The sequence below is a fragment of the Thermobia domestica genome, chromosome 4, assembly GCF_964235325.1.
Source record: "Thermobia domestica chromosome 4, izTheDome1.hap1.1, whole genome shotgun sequence".
Classification (NCBI taxonomy): Eukaryota; Metazoa; Arthropoda; class Insecta; order Zygentoma; family Lepismatidae; genus Thermobia; species Thermobia domestica.
In genome coordinates this window covers 219,482,813-219,499,405 of record NC_137457.1, presented here as the reverse complement: position 1 = coordinate 219,499,405, position 16,593 = coordinate 219,482,813, and the positions used below count along the sequence as shown (strand labels likewise).

At 37.5% G+C, this 16,593-nt stretch overlaps 1 protein-coding gene across 3 annotated transcripts in view; it reads right to left on the bottom strand.

Moving 5' to 3' along the window:
- The window catches only part of LOC145683869 (solute carrier family 12 member 8), a 268,916-nt gene that overhangs the window by 29,054 nt on the left and 223,269 nt on the right, over nucleotides 1–16,593 (bottom strand). For all 3 annotated transcript variants that reach the window (XM_081755491.1, XM_081755492.1, XM_081755490.1), the window contains 2 exons: nucleotides 12,000–12,255; nucleotides 1,209–1,410 (listed from right to left, as the gene is read on the bottom strand). In XM_081755491.1, the coding sequence (XP_081611617.1) occupies nucleotides 1,209–1,410; nucleotides 12,000–12,255 (458 nt within the window). The remainder of the gene's footprint in view (nucleotides 1–1,208; nucleotides 1,411–11,999; nucleotides 12,256–16,593) is intronic.

Genomic DNA, 16,593 nt, shown 5'->3' with positions numbered 1-16,593 from the left:
AGACAAACCAAAATGGAACATGTATTCAACAACCTCTAGGCTTTTCCATTTTGAATTTCTGCACCCACAAATTAAAACAGTGCATATTTTTACTGCGTAATAAATCATCAAAACTCGAATCACTCATTTTTCGTAAAATTTGGTTTGAAACTAGGTGTTTCCGAAAATGAATAGAATAAAATACAATTAAAGATTAGGTTGAAACAATGAAACCAACATCAACAAATTACCCATGTACTTCTGTATTGTATTATTGTCTTATTTGCCTTCCATCTTGTTGAAATTACTAGTTACTATATGTTAATTACTAATTGGAGTTTTAATTAGTACTTACATTATAATAAATTTGTCATCAGTAGTTCAGTCCGCAGGCTGGCTCGGCTCTATATAAAATATCCTCCATGTCTTCCGGCCGCAGGTTTTTTGTTTCAATCTCTTGGTATCTTATGCATTCTGCTATTTTAGACTAATTTTCTGAGCCATGTATTTATTTCGTAGGATCAACCTCGTGGATTCTTCCCTCCGATGTAACCTTCGATATACTCACGTAGTAGTCCACCATAGTGGAGCGTGTGGCCATTGCAATTTGTCTTCCTCTTTCTGATCGTTTAAATAATACATATTTCTTCACCTTATAATTGTAATATTTCTTCATTACTTATTCCTAATCCAGCTTATCTTTCACATTCGTCTTCAGCACCACATTTCCAGAGCTTCTAATCTTTTATAGTCCTACTTGTTAATAGTCCAGATTTCGGATCCACATAGGGCAAATGTTCAGAACTATGTTCTTAGCAGACGTTTCTTCGTGTTTCACAGATATTTCGATTTACACGAATCTTCTGTTTTGGCCGAAAGGCTTATTTGGTCATCATTATACGTATTCGAATATGTTGCAGTTACATCTTCACTGACCAAACTGCACGAGTACATAAATGTTGAGTTGGTGTATTCATTTTTCTAGGCACATTATGTTGGTATTGCTTTTATTAACTTGCATTCAATACATCTTAATCATGCAATTGAGTCATTCGATCATTTTTTGTAGCATCTTAGGGCTACCAGCTACGTTACATTATGATTAACTTACGTTACGACCAAATTACGGCAAAGGCAGAAAAAGTAAAAAGAAAAGTTCATCAGATTTTATAACGGAACACTTCAGAATTCCTATAATTATTATAATATCTAACTATACACTTTCTTACCCTGCTCCCATGGCAGCTAATGTGCCATTCGGAATGTCTCTAGAGGGATTCCTGAGATCACCACTCATGTTTATTCCTGCCATTATTCCAGTCACAGTGGGGAAAAAGACGCCAAATACAGTAAACCAATTGTTACCGTCACTGTATGCAGCGAATGTATTATTTGCAAGGTTTCCTGTCATCCAGCCTTCAAATCCCGCCTCTGGAATAAACAAAATGTGAATTATTATTAGGAAGTTATAAGCAGTTTAATTAACATTAGAAATTTTGAATTCGAATTCATATAATGACAATAATATTATCTGTATTCTAACACTTAATGGGTTCTTGTCCCTCTCACTGGCCAGATTCTGACAAGCGAAAAGAAGGACACAAATAGTATATGATAATTTACTGCGTCGGCAATACGCATGTCCATATTTCATTTAACGTTAAGTTATCATTCGTTTTTGTTAAACAGAAAGTACTGAACAAAAGTATTGAAATAATTCAACAGAATTCCAAATGTATTGATGAATGACAAAGTGGTTTATTTTTATGAACGTACAGTGGAACTTCGTGTACGGCTAAAGATTTTTTTAAAAAAATTGATTTTCGGAGCGTGGCATTACTTTAAGGAATGAGGGAAAATTTAGACCGACACGAGATAACTTCTACTTCGCTAGCACACTGTCGTAAGTTGAAAAAACAAACCTTTTCTACCTTACTGATATCTCAACAAGCCCTTCTCATTGCCAGTATTGCAAAACAATGGTTTGTTGATTGTTCTCCTTTCCTAATCTTTTGAGGAGTGTTAAATAATACAGCGGTTCACCATTCAGAAAAAGACTGACTGTGATTCAAAATGTTGTGAATAAAGAATGAAACATTAAAATATTGCAAATAAGTTAACCGAGGACATTTCGCAGGACATTTTTAAAAAGTAAGGACTTTTCTCGATTTTTTACGCGTCTTCGCAACATGCAGGGCAGCTCTTTGAAAAACAGTATTGTACTGCGAAAATCAGTATGTCTGGCTACTCTAGTCTAGTAGCTACTGTGTGTGCCTTTGTTGCACGAGTCCCTGGGTTCATTTCCGGTGAAAGAGTATCGAACTCATTACAGTGGTTCAAGATGCCACTTTAAATTGCAGGTCTTGCCCCATATTACCTCCTTCCCAACATCCTCCCTGCCCCCCCCCCCCAAAAAAAAAACACTTTGGAACGATGGGTATTAATATTTTGCCTAACGATTTGCATGAATTGGAATGAATTTGCCACTTTAGGATGCGAGAAAGTGATTTGGTTTTGACGTTTTAAAAAACTACAGCGTGGGCCATAATTCACGAAGGGATTGCAACACGTCATATTTTCCATGAGAATAAGATTAATGTGAACGTTTCCTGTGATCATCGTAGTAAAAATATGAGGAAAATGTTGTGTGAAACAGACGTCCAGGAAATGCGAGATGGAAAAAATCACAGTTGCGCTGAGAACAAAAATGAGGGATCAATTGTCTTAACACAAAGAGTGTATCGCCACCAGTTTCGTGTCAGGGATGCTCCTTCTAAATCAGTGATTCGTCATTTGGTTGGACATTTCAGAGAGCATGGTTCGGTAGCTGATTTTCCACGTTCAGGGAGCCCACGCTCGGCAAGAACACATGCAGCAATTGAACGGATTCGGAGTGTCGAAGGAAGCCCTGGAAGTTTTCACAAGACGACGGGCTGGCCAAATGAAATTAAGTCAAAACCACACTGCGCAGCATTTTAAAACATGATTTGCACCTACATCCCTATAAAGTGCAACTGGTACAATAATCGCAACAAACAGATTATACGAAACGTCACAGATTTGCTACACGCATTCGGAAGTAGGTTCATTAGAACAGATATTTTCTTGACAATTTGATTATGCGTGATAAAGCACATTTCCACCGAACAAAATTGCAGGTTTTCGGGTATCAAGAATCCACAAATTATCCGCCAATGCCCACTACACCCTATGAAGTGTACGGTATAATGTGGTGTTACGTTCCAGAGAATCATTGGACCTTACTTCTTCGAACTGTTCGAAGATGGCAATGGCAATGCAGTGAGTGTCACCGACTCTCAATAATGGGCAATGATTCAAGAAGTTTTGCGCCCCGCAGTGGAGAACATGCCACAAATTCGGTTCCAGCAAGATCCAGGGACACAATCGCACTTCTGCGAACCATTTTTGGGCATCGAATCATTTCACAAATTGCAGACATTCTTTGACCACCACGATCGTCAAATTTGACGGCACCAGACTTTTGCCTTTGAGGTAACCTCAAAGAACGGTATATGCAAATACACCTCAAACAATTCAATAACTCAAGAATATCCACGCGGAAATCCAAGCGATAATTCCAGCAACTTTGAGAAGTATAATGACGAAGTCGTGGCAAAAGCTTATGCGTGCGAACTGCATCATGGTGGACATTTACGTGAAATTATTTTCCACATGGAGATGAAAGCGATCTCCCATATGTAATGTGTAGTGTTGTAAATAGAAAAAAAACGGTTCGTATTTTTTCAGAAATTTACGTTTTTTTTTAGAAAAAAAACATTGCCTCTCGTTTTTTTTCTAAATTTCGTTTTTTTTCAAATAGTCATTTGTAATGCATCTTACGTCAATTTAAGTATGAAATATTTTTTTGTAGGTGTAATTACCGTAAAGTGCAACATAAATTATACGCTAGATACTGATACGCTACAAATATTTTACAATTTACATGAATATCATACCTATTAACTATTCAGGTTTCAGCAGTTTTCATCACTATCAACTAAGAAATAAAAGTTGAAATGAAATTTTGTTTTTTCGTGAAAGCAGACCTTTAATAAGTACAAAAATAATGTCACGAACAGTATCCAATAACTTGTCTAAAGGCAAAAACTAATACTAATTTGCCTAATAGTATTTTTCTAAATGTCATATATAAATAATTTGTCGACTAGATATATATGATATGCAGAGCCGACTCTACCATATATGCAACACGTGCATTTGCGTGGAGCGGCAAGCTTGGATGGTCCGGCAAAATCTGTCATAAGTATATTGTAATATCCTATGTGATGTGGTAAACAAGCAATTCCACATCAATGTTTACAAACAGCTCCACATAGTTCGGCAAGAGGATCTCCCACCAGAGGGACCTATAATCACATGCAGACGGCGGCTTCTGGCCCCTCCCACGGAGCAGAAGACGACATCGGAGCAGCAGCGCCACCGCCACCCAAAGGACCCTATAAATTGGATGGACGAAGGCAACTCGATACCAGTTTTCTGGAGACCCTCCTTTAGTCTGCTACGGGACTCTTGGAGTAACCTAACCCCAGGCCTCTAGTCTGCTATGGGACTACGCCTATCCCATCTCCTGGCTGAGCCTGCTACGGGGCTCTGTTGGCCACTTAACCCGCCTCTGCTTGCTACGGAGCATTGGTTCCTTAAATCCACTCCTCTTAGCCTGCTACGGGGCTCTGTTGGAGATCCTGTCTGCGACCTTACGGTCAAAGACCACCTATTAACTCACCTTGATTCTATAGAGATCAATTTGTATAGTATTTTGTGAAAATACTTTTATAGAGGAAACTTTTTATAATAAAAACTGGTAGTGGAGAGTCGATTCCGGACGCTCTTTTTATTAACTCCTCTACCCAAAGATCCTATATGAGACAAAGTTTTACAATATTATTTAAATTAAATATTTCTTGTTGGAAACAGACTTTATGAGGATTGTAGTTACATTTACTAAGCTAACCTTCTATTTGAATACTACATTCATAAATTAAGTTTAGGTTGCATTAGTTTAAGGCTACATGGACAATGCTAAAGCAAATGGCCGAATAAATCCGAGCACAAATTGCTTGATTGTTTCAAATGCAAGAATTCAATTCTCGAATAGTAGTGAATATCTGTTCCATGTAGTACGTTATCACAGTTTTGATATGAAACTAGTCTTGTTTTTGTCAGAAACAAGTTCCTTATCATTGAAGATAGAAACAAGTTTTTTTTTAAATGTTAGAAGATATAGAAGAAAAATCAAGAAATAAAGATAAAAGGGCTAGTTGCACTGGAATTGCAAACTTATACATTGAGATTGAAGCTTGATAGTGAATTCTATAAAAAGGATTACCATCTTTCCTCTGCAGGTGTGTTTGCTTTATCTTTCACTAACATAATAGATTAATATTAAAAAAAAATAAACAGACACGACGGGATTGCATTTTTAGTAAGTATTTAAGCCTTTCTGAGTGCGACTGCACTTACCCTCACCTTTGTTGTTCATGCTGGAGTAGCATACTTAAAATCATAACTTTTAAGATTTGTTCTTTCTGGAGAAAGGGGGAAGCGGCAAATTATGGCATTGCACGAGGCGACAAATTTACTAGGACCGGCCCTGATGATATGTATATAAAAGACATGAATATAAGATGACCCAATTTGAAGTAATGCAGGGTGTTTCAAAATTAATATTAGGGTTTTGAAACTTTGTAGTATCTATTACAATTAACTTACAATTATAAATATTATATCAAATGAAAGAGCAACTCAAACAGTTTTGTACTCACGCATGTACATGCATTGTTTCTTCTGTCTGCCGTTAGAAAGAGCAAGTAGCAAAGCTGGAGACTAGAGAGCAGAAAGCTTTTTGTGTTTTAATAAAGACTGAATCTGTAGTTACAGTGCAACCGTTTGTGTGAAGAATATTAAGGAGCCGCTTGCAACTACGTCCTTATCGTTTGCAGTTGCTACAGGTCTAAAGTCTACAGACTACGGTTTACGTGGCAATTTCGCAAGTGAAATATTCCTGCATAACAATGAAGATTTTCTGGATCGTGTCGTCTTCAGTGATAAATCGACCTTTCACCTAAGAGCTAATGTGAACACTCATAATGTTTGCGAGCTCCCTCGTGGCTAAGCGGTTAGCGTACGCGCCTTCGGCGTGGGAGACCCGGGTTCGATTCCCGGCGGGAGCTCATGTGGTTCGGATTCCACGTTAATCAGTAGGTCCACGTCTCATATAGCCTCGCTGCCGAACGGGACGCTAAACTAAAATCAACTCAACTCATAATGTTTGCATCTGGCCGTCAGCAAATCCTCAGGAGATAGTACAGTTGAAACGAGACTCCCCTAAATTGAATGTGTTTTGTGCCATATGGCAGAAACTTTATGGGCCTTTCTCGCCTATCGACTAGATGTGTGCCGTGTGACGAATGAATCTCACATCGAACACTTGTAGCAAAGACTTTTGAGGTGCTCTTTTACTTGATGCATTGCTTATAATTGTACATAAAATGTAATAAGTACTACGAAGACTTAAAGCCCCAAAATTTATTTTGAAACACCCTACATTTCTCACCAACAGTGTTGGAACTAAGATGTAAAAAGGAGAGAAAATTTTCCTTAAAGTTATTATTTACAACGATATTATTATTAGTCGAGACTATAACTACAAAACAACATGAGTTAGTAGTCAAAAAATGTAATCAAATGTATACTCGGTGGCCCAGGTGGCCAAAGTGGCACACACGGGTGTGTCACTTGTTTAATCCGCTCCTGTGTGGACACTAATTAAGATATCGGGATATTATTCTGGCAAAATATGGCTGGACTATAGTTTATCATATTAATTTCTTTTTCTTCTGGTATCGAATTTCCTTTTCAAATTTCACCCCAGTCAAAAATTCGAGAATTTTCTAATTTCGAATTTCCTTTACTTCTTTTTCCCTGTAGCTTCCTTAGTTGTAGAAAGACATCCTTAAGACTTGCCAGGGAGATGCCTCGGATGGATACCTAACTGTTGACATCAATTGGACGGGCCTGCGCGCAGTGTTGCCAATTAGGGAAATTAAAATTCTCCTATATTTGGGCAAAAAATTAGAAATTTTTGTTTATAAATCGGTATTTATACGTCCGAGTGCAAGTCAACTTACAACAATCGAAAATTTGTCCTTACTTAACAAACGCAAGTACAGATCGTTACAATGGGGCATTTAGGGGGCGTACGTAAAATTCGTATTTAGGTTCTAACCCTTGATTTTTCTAGTTTTTGCCTACTTTTCTGTTTTCCGTAATATATTTTTGGTAATTAGAAACTTTATTCCTCAAATATCGCCATCATACATGTAGGATATATTAGTGGTGAACCAATGTTTAATTTAAGATAATTTGCGTCTGTCTGGTAGCAGTGTTGCCAGCTACAGAAAATTTTAATTCCAGATTTTAGGGGGAAATTTTGGAAAAATTATATGTTTTGTCTCTATTATTTACCTCTTGTTGGCTATATCGGAACAAACGTACCAGTATCTGGAAGTCTCGTCTTTGCTCTACACAACGCACTATAGAAAGTTTCAATAGGATAATTAGGGGAAGTACAGTTGAGGTTTACAGTAGACCTTGTTCTTTAATTGGAAAGATAACTGATTTTTTTAAAGATAGAATGAGATATTTTTTATTGACATGCTTACTTTATTAGATATCGTCACAATACTTGTTGGATATATTAGAGGAATACCAAAGCTTATTTTAAGATAGTTTGTGTGTGTCTGATGGTAGTGTTGCCAACTACAGAAAATTTTAATTCCAGATTTTAGGGGCAAATTTTGGAAAAAATTCCCTTTTTATTTCTATTATTTCCTTGTTGTTATCTACATTCGAACAAACGTACAAGTGTATAATAGCCTCATCCTTAGCCTACACAGCGAACCACAAAAAGATTCACTAGAATAATTAGGGGAAGTACAGTTGAGGTTTATAATAAACCATTTTCTGGAAATGGTAAGAAAATGGTGAATTTGTGAGGTAGAATGAGATTTTTTTTAATTTCATGCTTACTTTGTTATATATCGCCATGATACTTGTAGGATATATTCTTGGAGTACTACAGTTTATTTCCAGATAGTTTTCGTCTGTCTGATGGCAGCGTTTCCAGCCAAAACAATTAATTCCCACTATTAGGTGAAAAATTCAAAAAAATTCCCTTTTCCCCTCTATTATTACCCTCTTACTGGCTACATTGAAACAAACGTATCACTACCTGAAAGCTTCCTCTTTTCCCTACAAAACGCACCATAAAAAGTTTCAATAGGATAATTAGAGAAGCTGTAGCCTCGGCATATTTGATTTTTGCTTCTGAGGCCTAAAAAGTGTCAAAATTTCATGTGTATGACAGAATTTTTGCCCCCTCTTTGAATGGAAGCCAGCGACTTCAGGATTTCACTGTACCTTGTCAACACACCAAAGATTTGTTTAGGTGACTTGAACTCATATAGCAGCAGTGGTGCTAGATACAAAAAAATTTGAAATTCGGTTAGGGAATTTTTTGTAAATTTTCACCCCTACATTTCCCTCAATAATTTCCCACCCGTTGGCAACAATGCAATGCAACTTACACCAAAAAATACTCACTTCTATTTTCTAAAAAACAAGACCTTAACCATATCAATCAAATGAATAGTTTTTGAGCAATAAGTCACTAACTGAGAATGTAGGAAAACGCCTGGGTCCGAAAGGAATAATCGCACAATTTTGCTCGTATAGGTACAAAGAAACAAATGATTTGTAAGTTACGAGGGCTTCGACTCAAGTTCTGTTGATTATTTCAATAATCTGCAACATAAATCAATAAATAATAGTTGCCAGAAAAAAAACAGACTTTTGAAAAAAAACATGAAAAAGAACGATGTTTTTTATTGAAAAAAAACTTCACAGAAAAAAAACCGTTTTTTTACAACACTAGTAATGTGTGTGTTATACATTTCAATATATGTTGTTTTGAAATCCATTCGTGACTTACGGCCCATTACGCACTCAATAACAATTGATCGAGTAGATACTTAACTCCAGTGAAATCGAATTGGCATCAACACGTATTTTAAAACCAGAAAAAAAAAAAAAAAACTTTCCACATTTCTTCGATATGTTTTCCACAAATCTTATTCTTTCCATGTGAAGAACGGACATTCTTGTAGTATAGCCTACATATACGAAAGAATAAATCCACTGACTCACTTCTCCAAAACTAATTTTAGGAATCTTGAAATTTGCATAAATGTTATCTTTGCACACTAAACTATAAAGAAGATGGTATTTTGAAAAGTGGGGACTCTAAGGGAGAAAAAGGAGACTTAAAAAACTTTTCTCCTCGTTCAGCAGATCTCAAACTATACATTTGGCGTAAAACTTTAAAATTTTGTACAAATAATGTCCTTGTATCCTACACCAGGGGCGCATCCACGCCGGGATCCACCGGGTCCGGACCCTCGCCCCCAAAAAACTTTGTAACTGTAGTAACTTGATATACATTTGTACTGTTCTTTAATAACATTATACTTATTTAGCAGAGAAATTATTACTGTAGCCTTGTAGCCTAAAGATCTGACACTTCCTCTATACTCTTGCTTTCCATATGCTAAAAGCAATGCAATCTGATTCTACTTTTTTCTCGGAGAATATAGATGACAGTACTAATCTCTTCGAATCTAAAATAACATCTGTTCAATAACTTAGACATAATGTGTTATAATATTAGACGCTTTCCCCCAAACTCTGGACTCGTCCCAACAAAAATTTCTGTCTGTGCCTAACGCGTATTTTCGAAATGCACTGAACTCTAGCCATAAGGCATTGTGAACGGGGTTACGCTTGGCAACAATGTAGGAAAAATGAATGACGTCTATATCGCGACCCTATTTGTGACATCACGAGTGATGATGACCTACGGGACCGCGCCAAGGTTGGACGACGACAAGCCTGGACACTTTTTGTATCCAGGCTTGTCGTTGTTCAACCTTGTCGTCAGCGACCCAAAATGAGATATGTCAAAGCATCTCGGGATCGATCCCGACAAGCCTGAACACCTTCAGGAAAGTGTCCAGGCTTGTCGTTGGCCAACCTTGTCGTAAGCGACCCAAAATGAGATGTGTCCAGGCTTGTCGGGATCGACCACGACAAGCTTGGACACCCCAGGAATGTGTCCAGGCTTGTCATCGTCCAACCTTGTCGTCAACGACCCAAAATGAGATGCGTCCAGGCTTGTCGGGATCGACCGCGACAAACCTGGACACCCCAGGAATGTGTCCAGGCTTGTCGTCAACAACCCAATTTGAAATGTCTGTTCCAACAAACTCTACCAGTTAAGGCGTTTCCAGTTCATACACACACGCCCTTCAATATAGAGTTGCATGGCTCGCATCTATATCGTTATTGGCTGATTCTCGCCAGTCAGCTACTGCCCTCTACTAGAGGATTTTCGAATTATTTTAAATTTATTTATCTTTTATTAAAAGAGATTATTATTATCTACAAAATTTTCGTTTTACTTAAATAATTATTAAATAGGATGTGTGCCCTTGTACATAAAATTTCGCCGAACTGAGCTGGCGCCGATACGGTGTCGTCGAAACGTAGCGGCCCCAAAGCCTGACGGCTTGAATATGTTTGAACCCTCATGTCTGTGGTACTTCTTACGATTTTTATGACTATCACGGTGGTATAAAAATAACACTGCAGTATAATCAGAGAGAACAGTTGCCCTTGTACATTGATAACACTAACTGCCCTTGTGCACCCGTACAAGTGAATAAACAGTTGTAATTGTCAGATCTACGTGCTTTGAATGCACCAAATCGGCCCATTGGAATGTGTCCAGGCTTGTCGTTGGCCAACGTTGTCGTGAGCGACCCAAAATTAGATATGTCCAGGTTTGTCGGGATCGACTACGACAAGCTTGGACACCCCAGGAATGTGTCCAGGCTTGTCGTCGTCCAACCTTGTCGTCAAAGACCCAAAATGAGATGTATCCAGGCTTGTCGGGATCGACCACGATATGCTTGGACACCTCAGGAATTCGTTCAAGTCTGGCGCAAGAGGATAAATTGAGAAGTGTCCAAGCTTGTCGTTGTCCAAGCTTGTCGTCGTCCAAGCTTGTCGTTGTCCAACCTTGTCGGGAGCGACCAAAATTAAGTGTCCAGGCTTGTCGTCGTCCAACCTTGTCTGCGTCCCTGACCTACATATAGCACAAAGTAAACACAAAATGCTGTCGGCCCTCGTAGTCGAGTGAGCTAACGCACCATGGTCGTAAAGAAAATCGTTTTTGGCGTCGGTTCAAACCCTAAGGAAACTTTTTTTTTTTTTTAATGTTTATAACACTTCTTTCGTTAAAATAAGATTAAAAATAATATTCAAAAAGTGATTTAACGATTATTTTTTAAAACTTTCATTAAACTTCTTTCATTAAAATAAGTTTGCCCTTGTACTATAGATCCATAGAAAAAGTAGTAGTAATAGTAGTAGTAATAAAAGTAGTGAGTTAGAATGAAATTCAGCATTCATTTGTTTCCGTGCGATGTTGCCAAACCTAACGCCTTCTGGCTAGGGCTGAGTGTATTTCGAAAATATGCGTGCCTACCCTAGGCTGACGATAATACAGGAGTGTGCGACATGTGATCCCTAACGGGGAAAGGGAGCCTGAATTTTTTCTCTCCGAAATTACTTGGCGTAGAAAACTTGAAATTTTGCATAAATAGTTCCCATGTATCCTAAGCTGACGATAAGATGAAATTTTAAAAAAATGTGACAGCTTAAGGAGATATGGGAGGGAAGAGGTTTGAGCGTTTATTTAACTCCAATAAAGCCAAATTTGTATTTAACCAGAAAAATGTATTTATTTTTCATATTTTTTTTCCACATCCCTATTCTTCCCGTGCGAAAAACGGGACTTCTGCCAGTATAGAATAAATAAATACATCTACAAATAAATAAATGATGGAGTATATTTCCCTCACCTGGCTTAGTATGAACGAAACTGCCAACAGCGAAGTCAAGGCCGGCTAACAATAGGACAAGTAACAGAAGAAACTGTATTTTCACCACCCACTTCACTCCAGCAACATTAATTACTCCAAGCAGTAGAACAGCAGCAGCTGCGATGCCTCGTTCCGTCCAGATGGCTGTTGAACTGTCTTCTCCAGTCATCTCCAGCCCCACCAACCGAGCCATTGATTCTCCAAAACCAGTCACATACAGTGCACACCCTACAGCCTGCAACATTTTCACAAGACAATTTAGATACATATGTTAAATACAGATACATATGTTAATTTAGATACATATGTTAATTATTAATAAGCTAACGTGAAACATAAATTTCAAGCAGGGGCGTCATTTCAGACTTCGCTTGAGAGGGGCAAGAACACAACCGAAATAAGACTTTCACGTTTTGAACTAGTATATTAGAGTATATGTATACCTCAAACTCCTGGGGAGGGGGGGCAATTGCCTCCTCCTGCCCCCCTAAATGACGCCCCTGATTTGAAGCGCTTTTTCCTTAAAAAAAAAAATCATGTGTTTCTTTAACTTCATCCCTTCAATCCATTTTCCCTTACAAAATATCTAGATGATGTAAATCAAATCCTGCAATAATCTTCCAGGGGAAGTACTTTAGACAGTAACAACAACTCCATAAAATAGGAAACTGTGGCAGGAACGCTTGATTTATAGTAATGAATATTTCAATTTTAACTTCAATTAAGTACCTACTTAAAAGTTAGAGATGTAATTTTCCTTTATCTATACATATGCATGCAAAGCATTGATTCCAACAGTTACTACTGCTTATACTACTGCTTACCTACTAGATAAACTCACTTTTAAAAAAAAAGTTTTGTTTATGTATTTTTGTGCACGCGATCCAGAACTTGATTCCGGGAATGTGAGGGTGTTTGCCTCAGATACAAATCCAGACTGTGTTTCGATTCCCACTGTACAAAGTAGCATTGAAGTCTCTGGCATGTACATTTGGGGGACATCAAACAAAGTGATTTAAATGGTACTACCTAGCCCAACCTGTTTATTATCTTTGATTCCATTTGTTACCTTTCTGCTTACCTTCATGGACCCTTTGACGTATATCAAGATCACTGTTATATTCGCTTCACAGCCTGAATACAGTATTATATTCCAAATAAACATAAGGCTATTGTTTAGCTTTGGGGGTCCAGGTTTCTAACGAACCTTTTTGTGGTATTCTATTCACATTCGGTCAGGTTAATAACATTTAATTTAGACAGTATTGCCGAACGAGCGTTAGCCAGTGAAGGTGGGTTAGTGCCTCGCAGGACACGTTGTTTTTTGTCTTCGTTAGTGTTGGTCCCCCATTACTAAACAATTATCAAATATAATAATTATTATTTATATGTTATTCTGTCGTTAGTAAATAAATTAAATTAGAATAAAATATTGAATATTTTGTGCTTCAAATTATTGGGAGGACGCGCCTCCTCGTCTCCCCACAAGAGACGCCCGTGCAAAGTAGATTCAATGTAGTATAGTATCATTGCTCAAAAGGGGCGTTAACTAACTAACCAACCAACTTGTGAACAAAACGCTTGATGAATAAATAAATCAACATGATTCTAATAACTTGTTAACCCAAAATTGAATCCGAGAGAATGTATTAGTTTTCTATCATCATCCCATTTACTCAAAGTCCTTATGTAAAACATATTTGCAACCAATTAAATTCAACCCTTAAGGAGGCGCATTAGGTTATAACTACCTCACTGTTAGTCTTCACAATGTGACAACACTGTTGGTGGAGAATTTCAACTGCCACTCGAGGTATTTATCAATTGTTCTTTAACAAGTGAGCTGCTCTAGTCGAATGTGTTTCATATGCGTTAGGGTGAAAATTATTCTTTATTTTGAAGTGGATGAGAAATGGGAACATAATACACGAAAATGTCATTGATTCGAAAGATACAAGAAATTCAATGTAGTTGGCAACCTTGGATTTACTAATATTAGAAATTACTATGAAATAATGTGATGCATAACAGTAACTAATGTGCTAATGTTAACAAAGTGCAGAAAAATCCCTCATAATACATAAAGGTAGAAAATTGCATGTAGTTGACAAATTATCATACTTTATGTATTTGGTCTAGGAATTAATTCGTGCGGTTTTACAAAAGATGGCGTAACTAGCTTATTGTCCCATAGTTTCGTTGATCCAAACATGCGTTGAAAACTACTGTCATTGAGCATCTTGTTTAGTATATGTTAGTTGCTTCAAGCGGAAACAACAACATTTTTTCTTCAACTGAAAATGGCGCATTTTGTGCCTGATAAAGTGTTTTTGCGGGGAGTTATTCTTCATTGCTTTAACATGAAGAAAAGTGCTACCGCAAGTCATCATATTTTAGTGGAAGTGTTTGGTGACCATGCTCTAGCTGAGCGAACGTGTCAGAAGTGGTTTGCACAGTTTAAAGGTGGTGATTTCAGCTTGGAAGACCAAAAGCAATTTGAACAGCCAAAAGAATTTGAAGATGAAGAATTGAGAGCATTGCTTGATCAGGATTCGTGTCAAACGCAGGACGAACTTGCAGAAGCATTTGGAGTTGAGCAAACAACAGTTTCCAAACGTCTCAAAGCCATAGGAATGATTCAAAAGATGTCTTATTGGGTTTCACATGAATTGAAAAGAAAGACGTTGAAAGAAGAAAGACCGTTTGCGAATTGCTGCTTCAAAGACAGAAAAGGAAGGGATTTTTGCATCGAATTGTAACTGGTGATGAGAAGTGGATTCATTACGAGAATCCTAAACGAAAAAAGGCCTGGGTGAAGCAAGGTGAACCAGGTCCTTCACAACCGAAACGAGATATTCATTGTGCAAAGGTTTTGCTGTATATATGGTGGGATTTGAAACGTGTGGTGTACTATGAACTTCTGAAACTTGGTGAAACTATTAATGGACACCGCTATCGACAACAATTAATGCGTTTGAAGCAAGCTCTGGCCTGAAAACGACCAGAATGGAATAACAGGCATAATAAACTTATTTATCAAGATTATAACGCTCGACCACATGTCGCAAAACCGGTCAAAACCTATTTGGAAAATGTCGGATGGAAAGTGTTACTCCACCCGCGATATTCACCAGACACTGCTCCGTCTGACTACTACTTGATCGATTGCATGAATAACGATTTGATTGGACAGCGGTTCACTTCTTCAGAAAATATCGAAAAATGGATCTTTGATTAGATTGCGTCAAAAGATGAGGAATTCTTTTGACACGGAATCCGTAAATTGCCTGAAAGATGGGAGAAAGTAGTGGCTAGCGATTGACAATATTTTTGTTAACGTATTCATTTACTTTGTTTTTGAAATAAAGCTTCAATTTTTATTAAAAACCGCACGAATTAATTCCTAGACCAAATATATAATATACTATGACTTTATTAGTGGTTTATAAATTATGGTCTGCAGGTGATTGCTAATCTATACGAAAATAAATATGTGGAGTGTGATATTCCCTACATGCCTGCTAACGTGACGCAAATTGACTCGCTAACATGTCATACAGATACAAGGACGCTTTTCCAGAAATTACAGACCTAAATATCTGGTGACCTATCCATCCCCTTTGGATTTCTTGAGATTCCTTTTGGCAACATGAATGTCTTTTCCGCATAAATGCGTAAAATATTTCGAAAACAAAAAAGCGTGTGACTAATGACTGCAAAAAGGTTGAGAAGTGACATATTTCATAGAAGAACCAGTTAAGAATGTTCCAAGAGCATTGGCAGAACGAACTTAAAAAGAATGAAGAGATGGAGCAGGAAGGATAACTATGATTGTTCCTACATGTAGAAGTAAATCTTTGTACCCGCACCTTCTTCTTTCTCGCAAAAAATCGCCAAATATAATCTCTCTATGACTTACGGTTTCCGAGATATAGCTTCTTAAATTTCCCGAAATTCGAACTTTTTTTTTTTTTTTTTTTTGGCCAATATCTGAGGAATGGAAGCCAGTTAGGCAATGCCCAGTTGACCAGTTGCCACCGGTTACTATTTGGTACGAAAATGTTTACCATCCTCTTAGATATTCATCAACACCACTATCATTTCTCTGTAACTTAGGTTCCCGAGATATGGCTCCTTAAATCTCGGAAATCGGCCATTTTTTGGCCAATATCTCAGGAACGGTAAGAGTGACGCGAAAAATCCCATCCCTTTCTCAGATAGTTTTTGATGCTCTATCGAATGGAGGGCTCAAAATTGAAAAAGTCACAAATAACAGACAGACACACAGACATAGAGAATTCAGTAACGAACTTTTAAAGTTCGTCGAAAAGTGTTTCAACTAAACTGCTTTTAAGTTTGGCTACCTGAAACAAAAGGTTTTCCTTGCTTTCATCTCATGAACATTTGGGAAAAATTTAGAGAAGGAAAAAGTTATACAGACGAAATTTCTTTTCTCTCTCTCTCCAGAACAGATACAATTTTGAGAGGGTGGCAATCCCTAGCATTCCCATCACACACACTGGTACAAAGTAAATTAAATTACGGTAACCTGTGATATTCAGTCTATAAATTT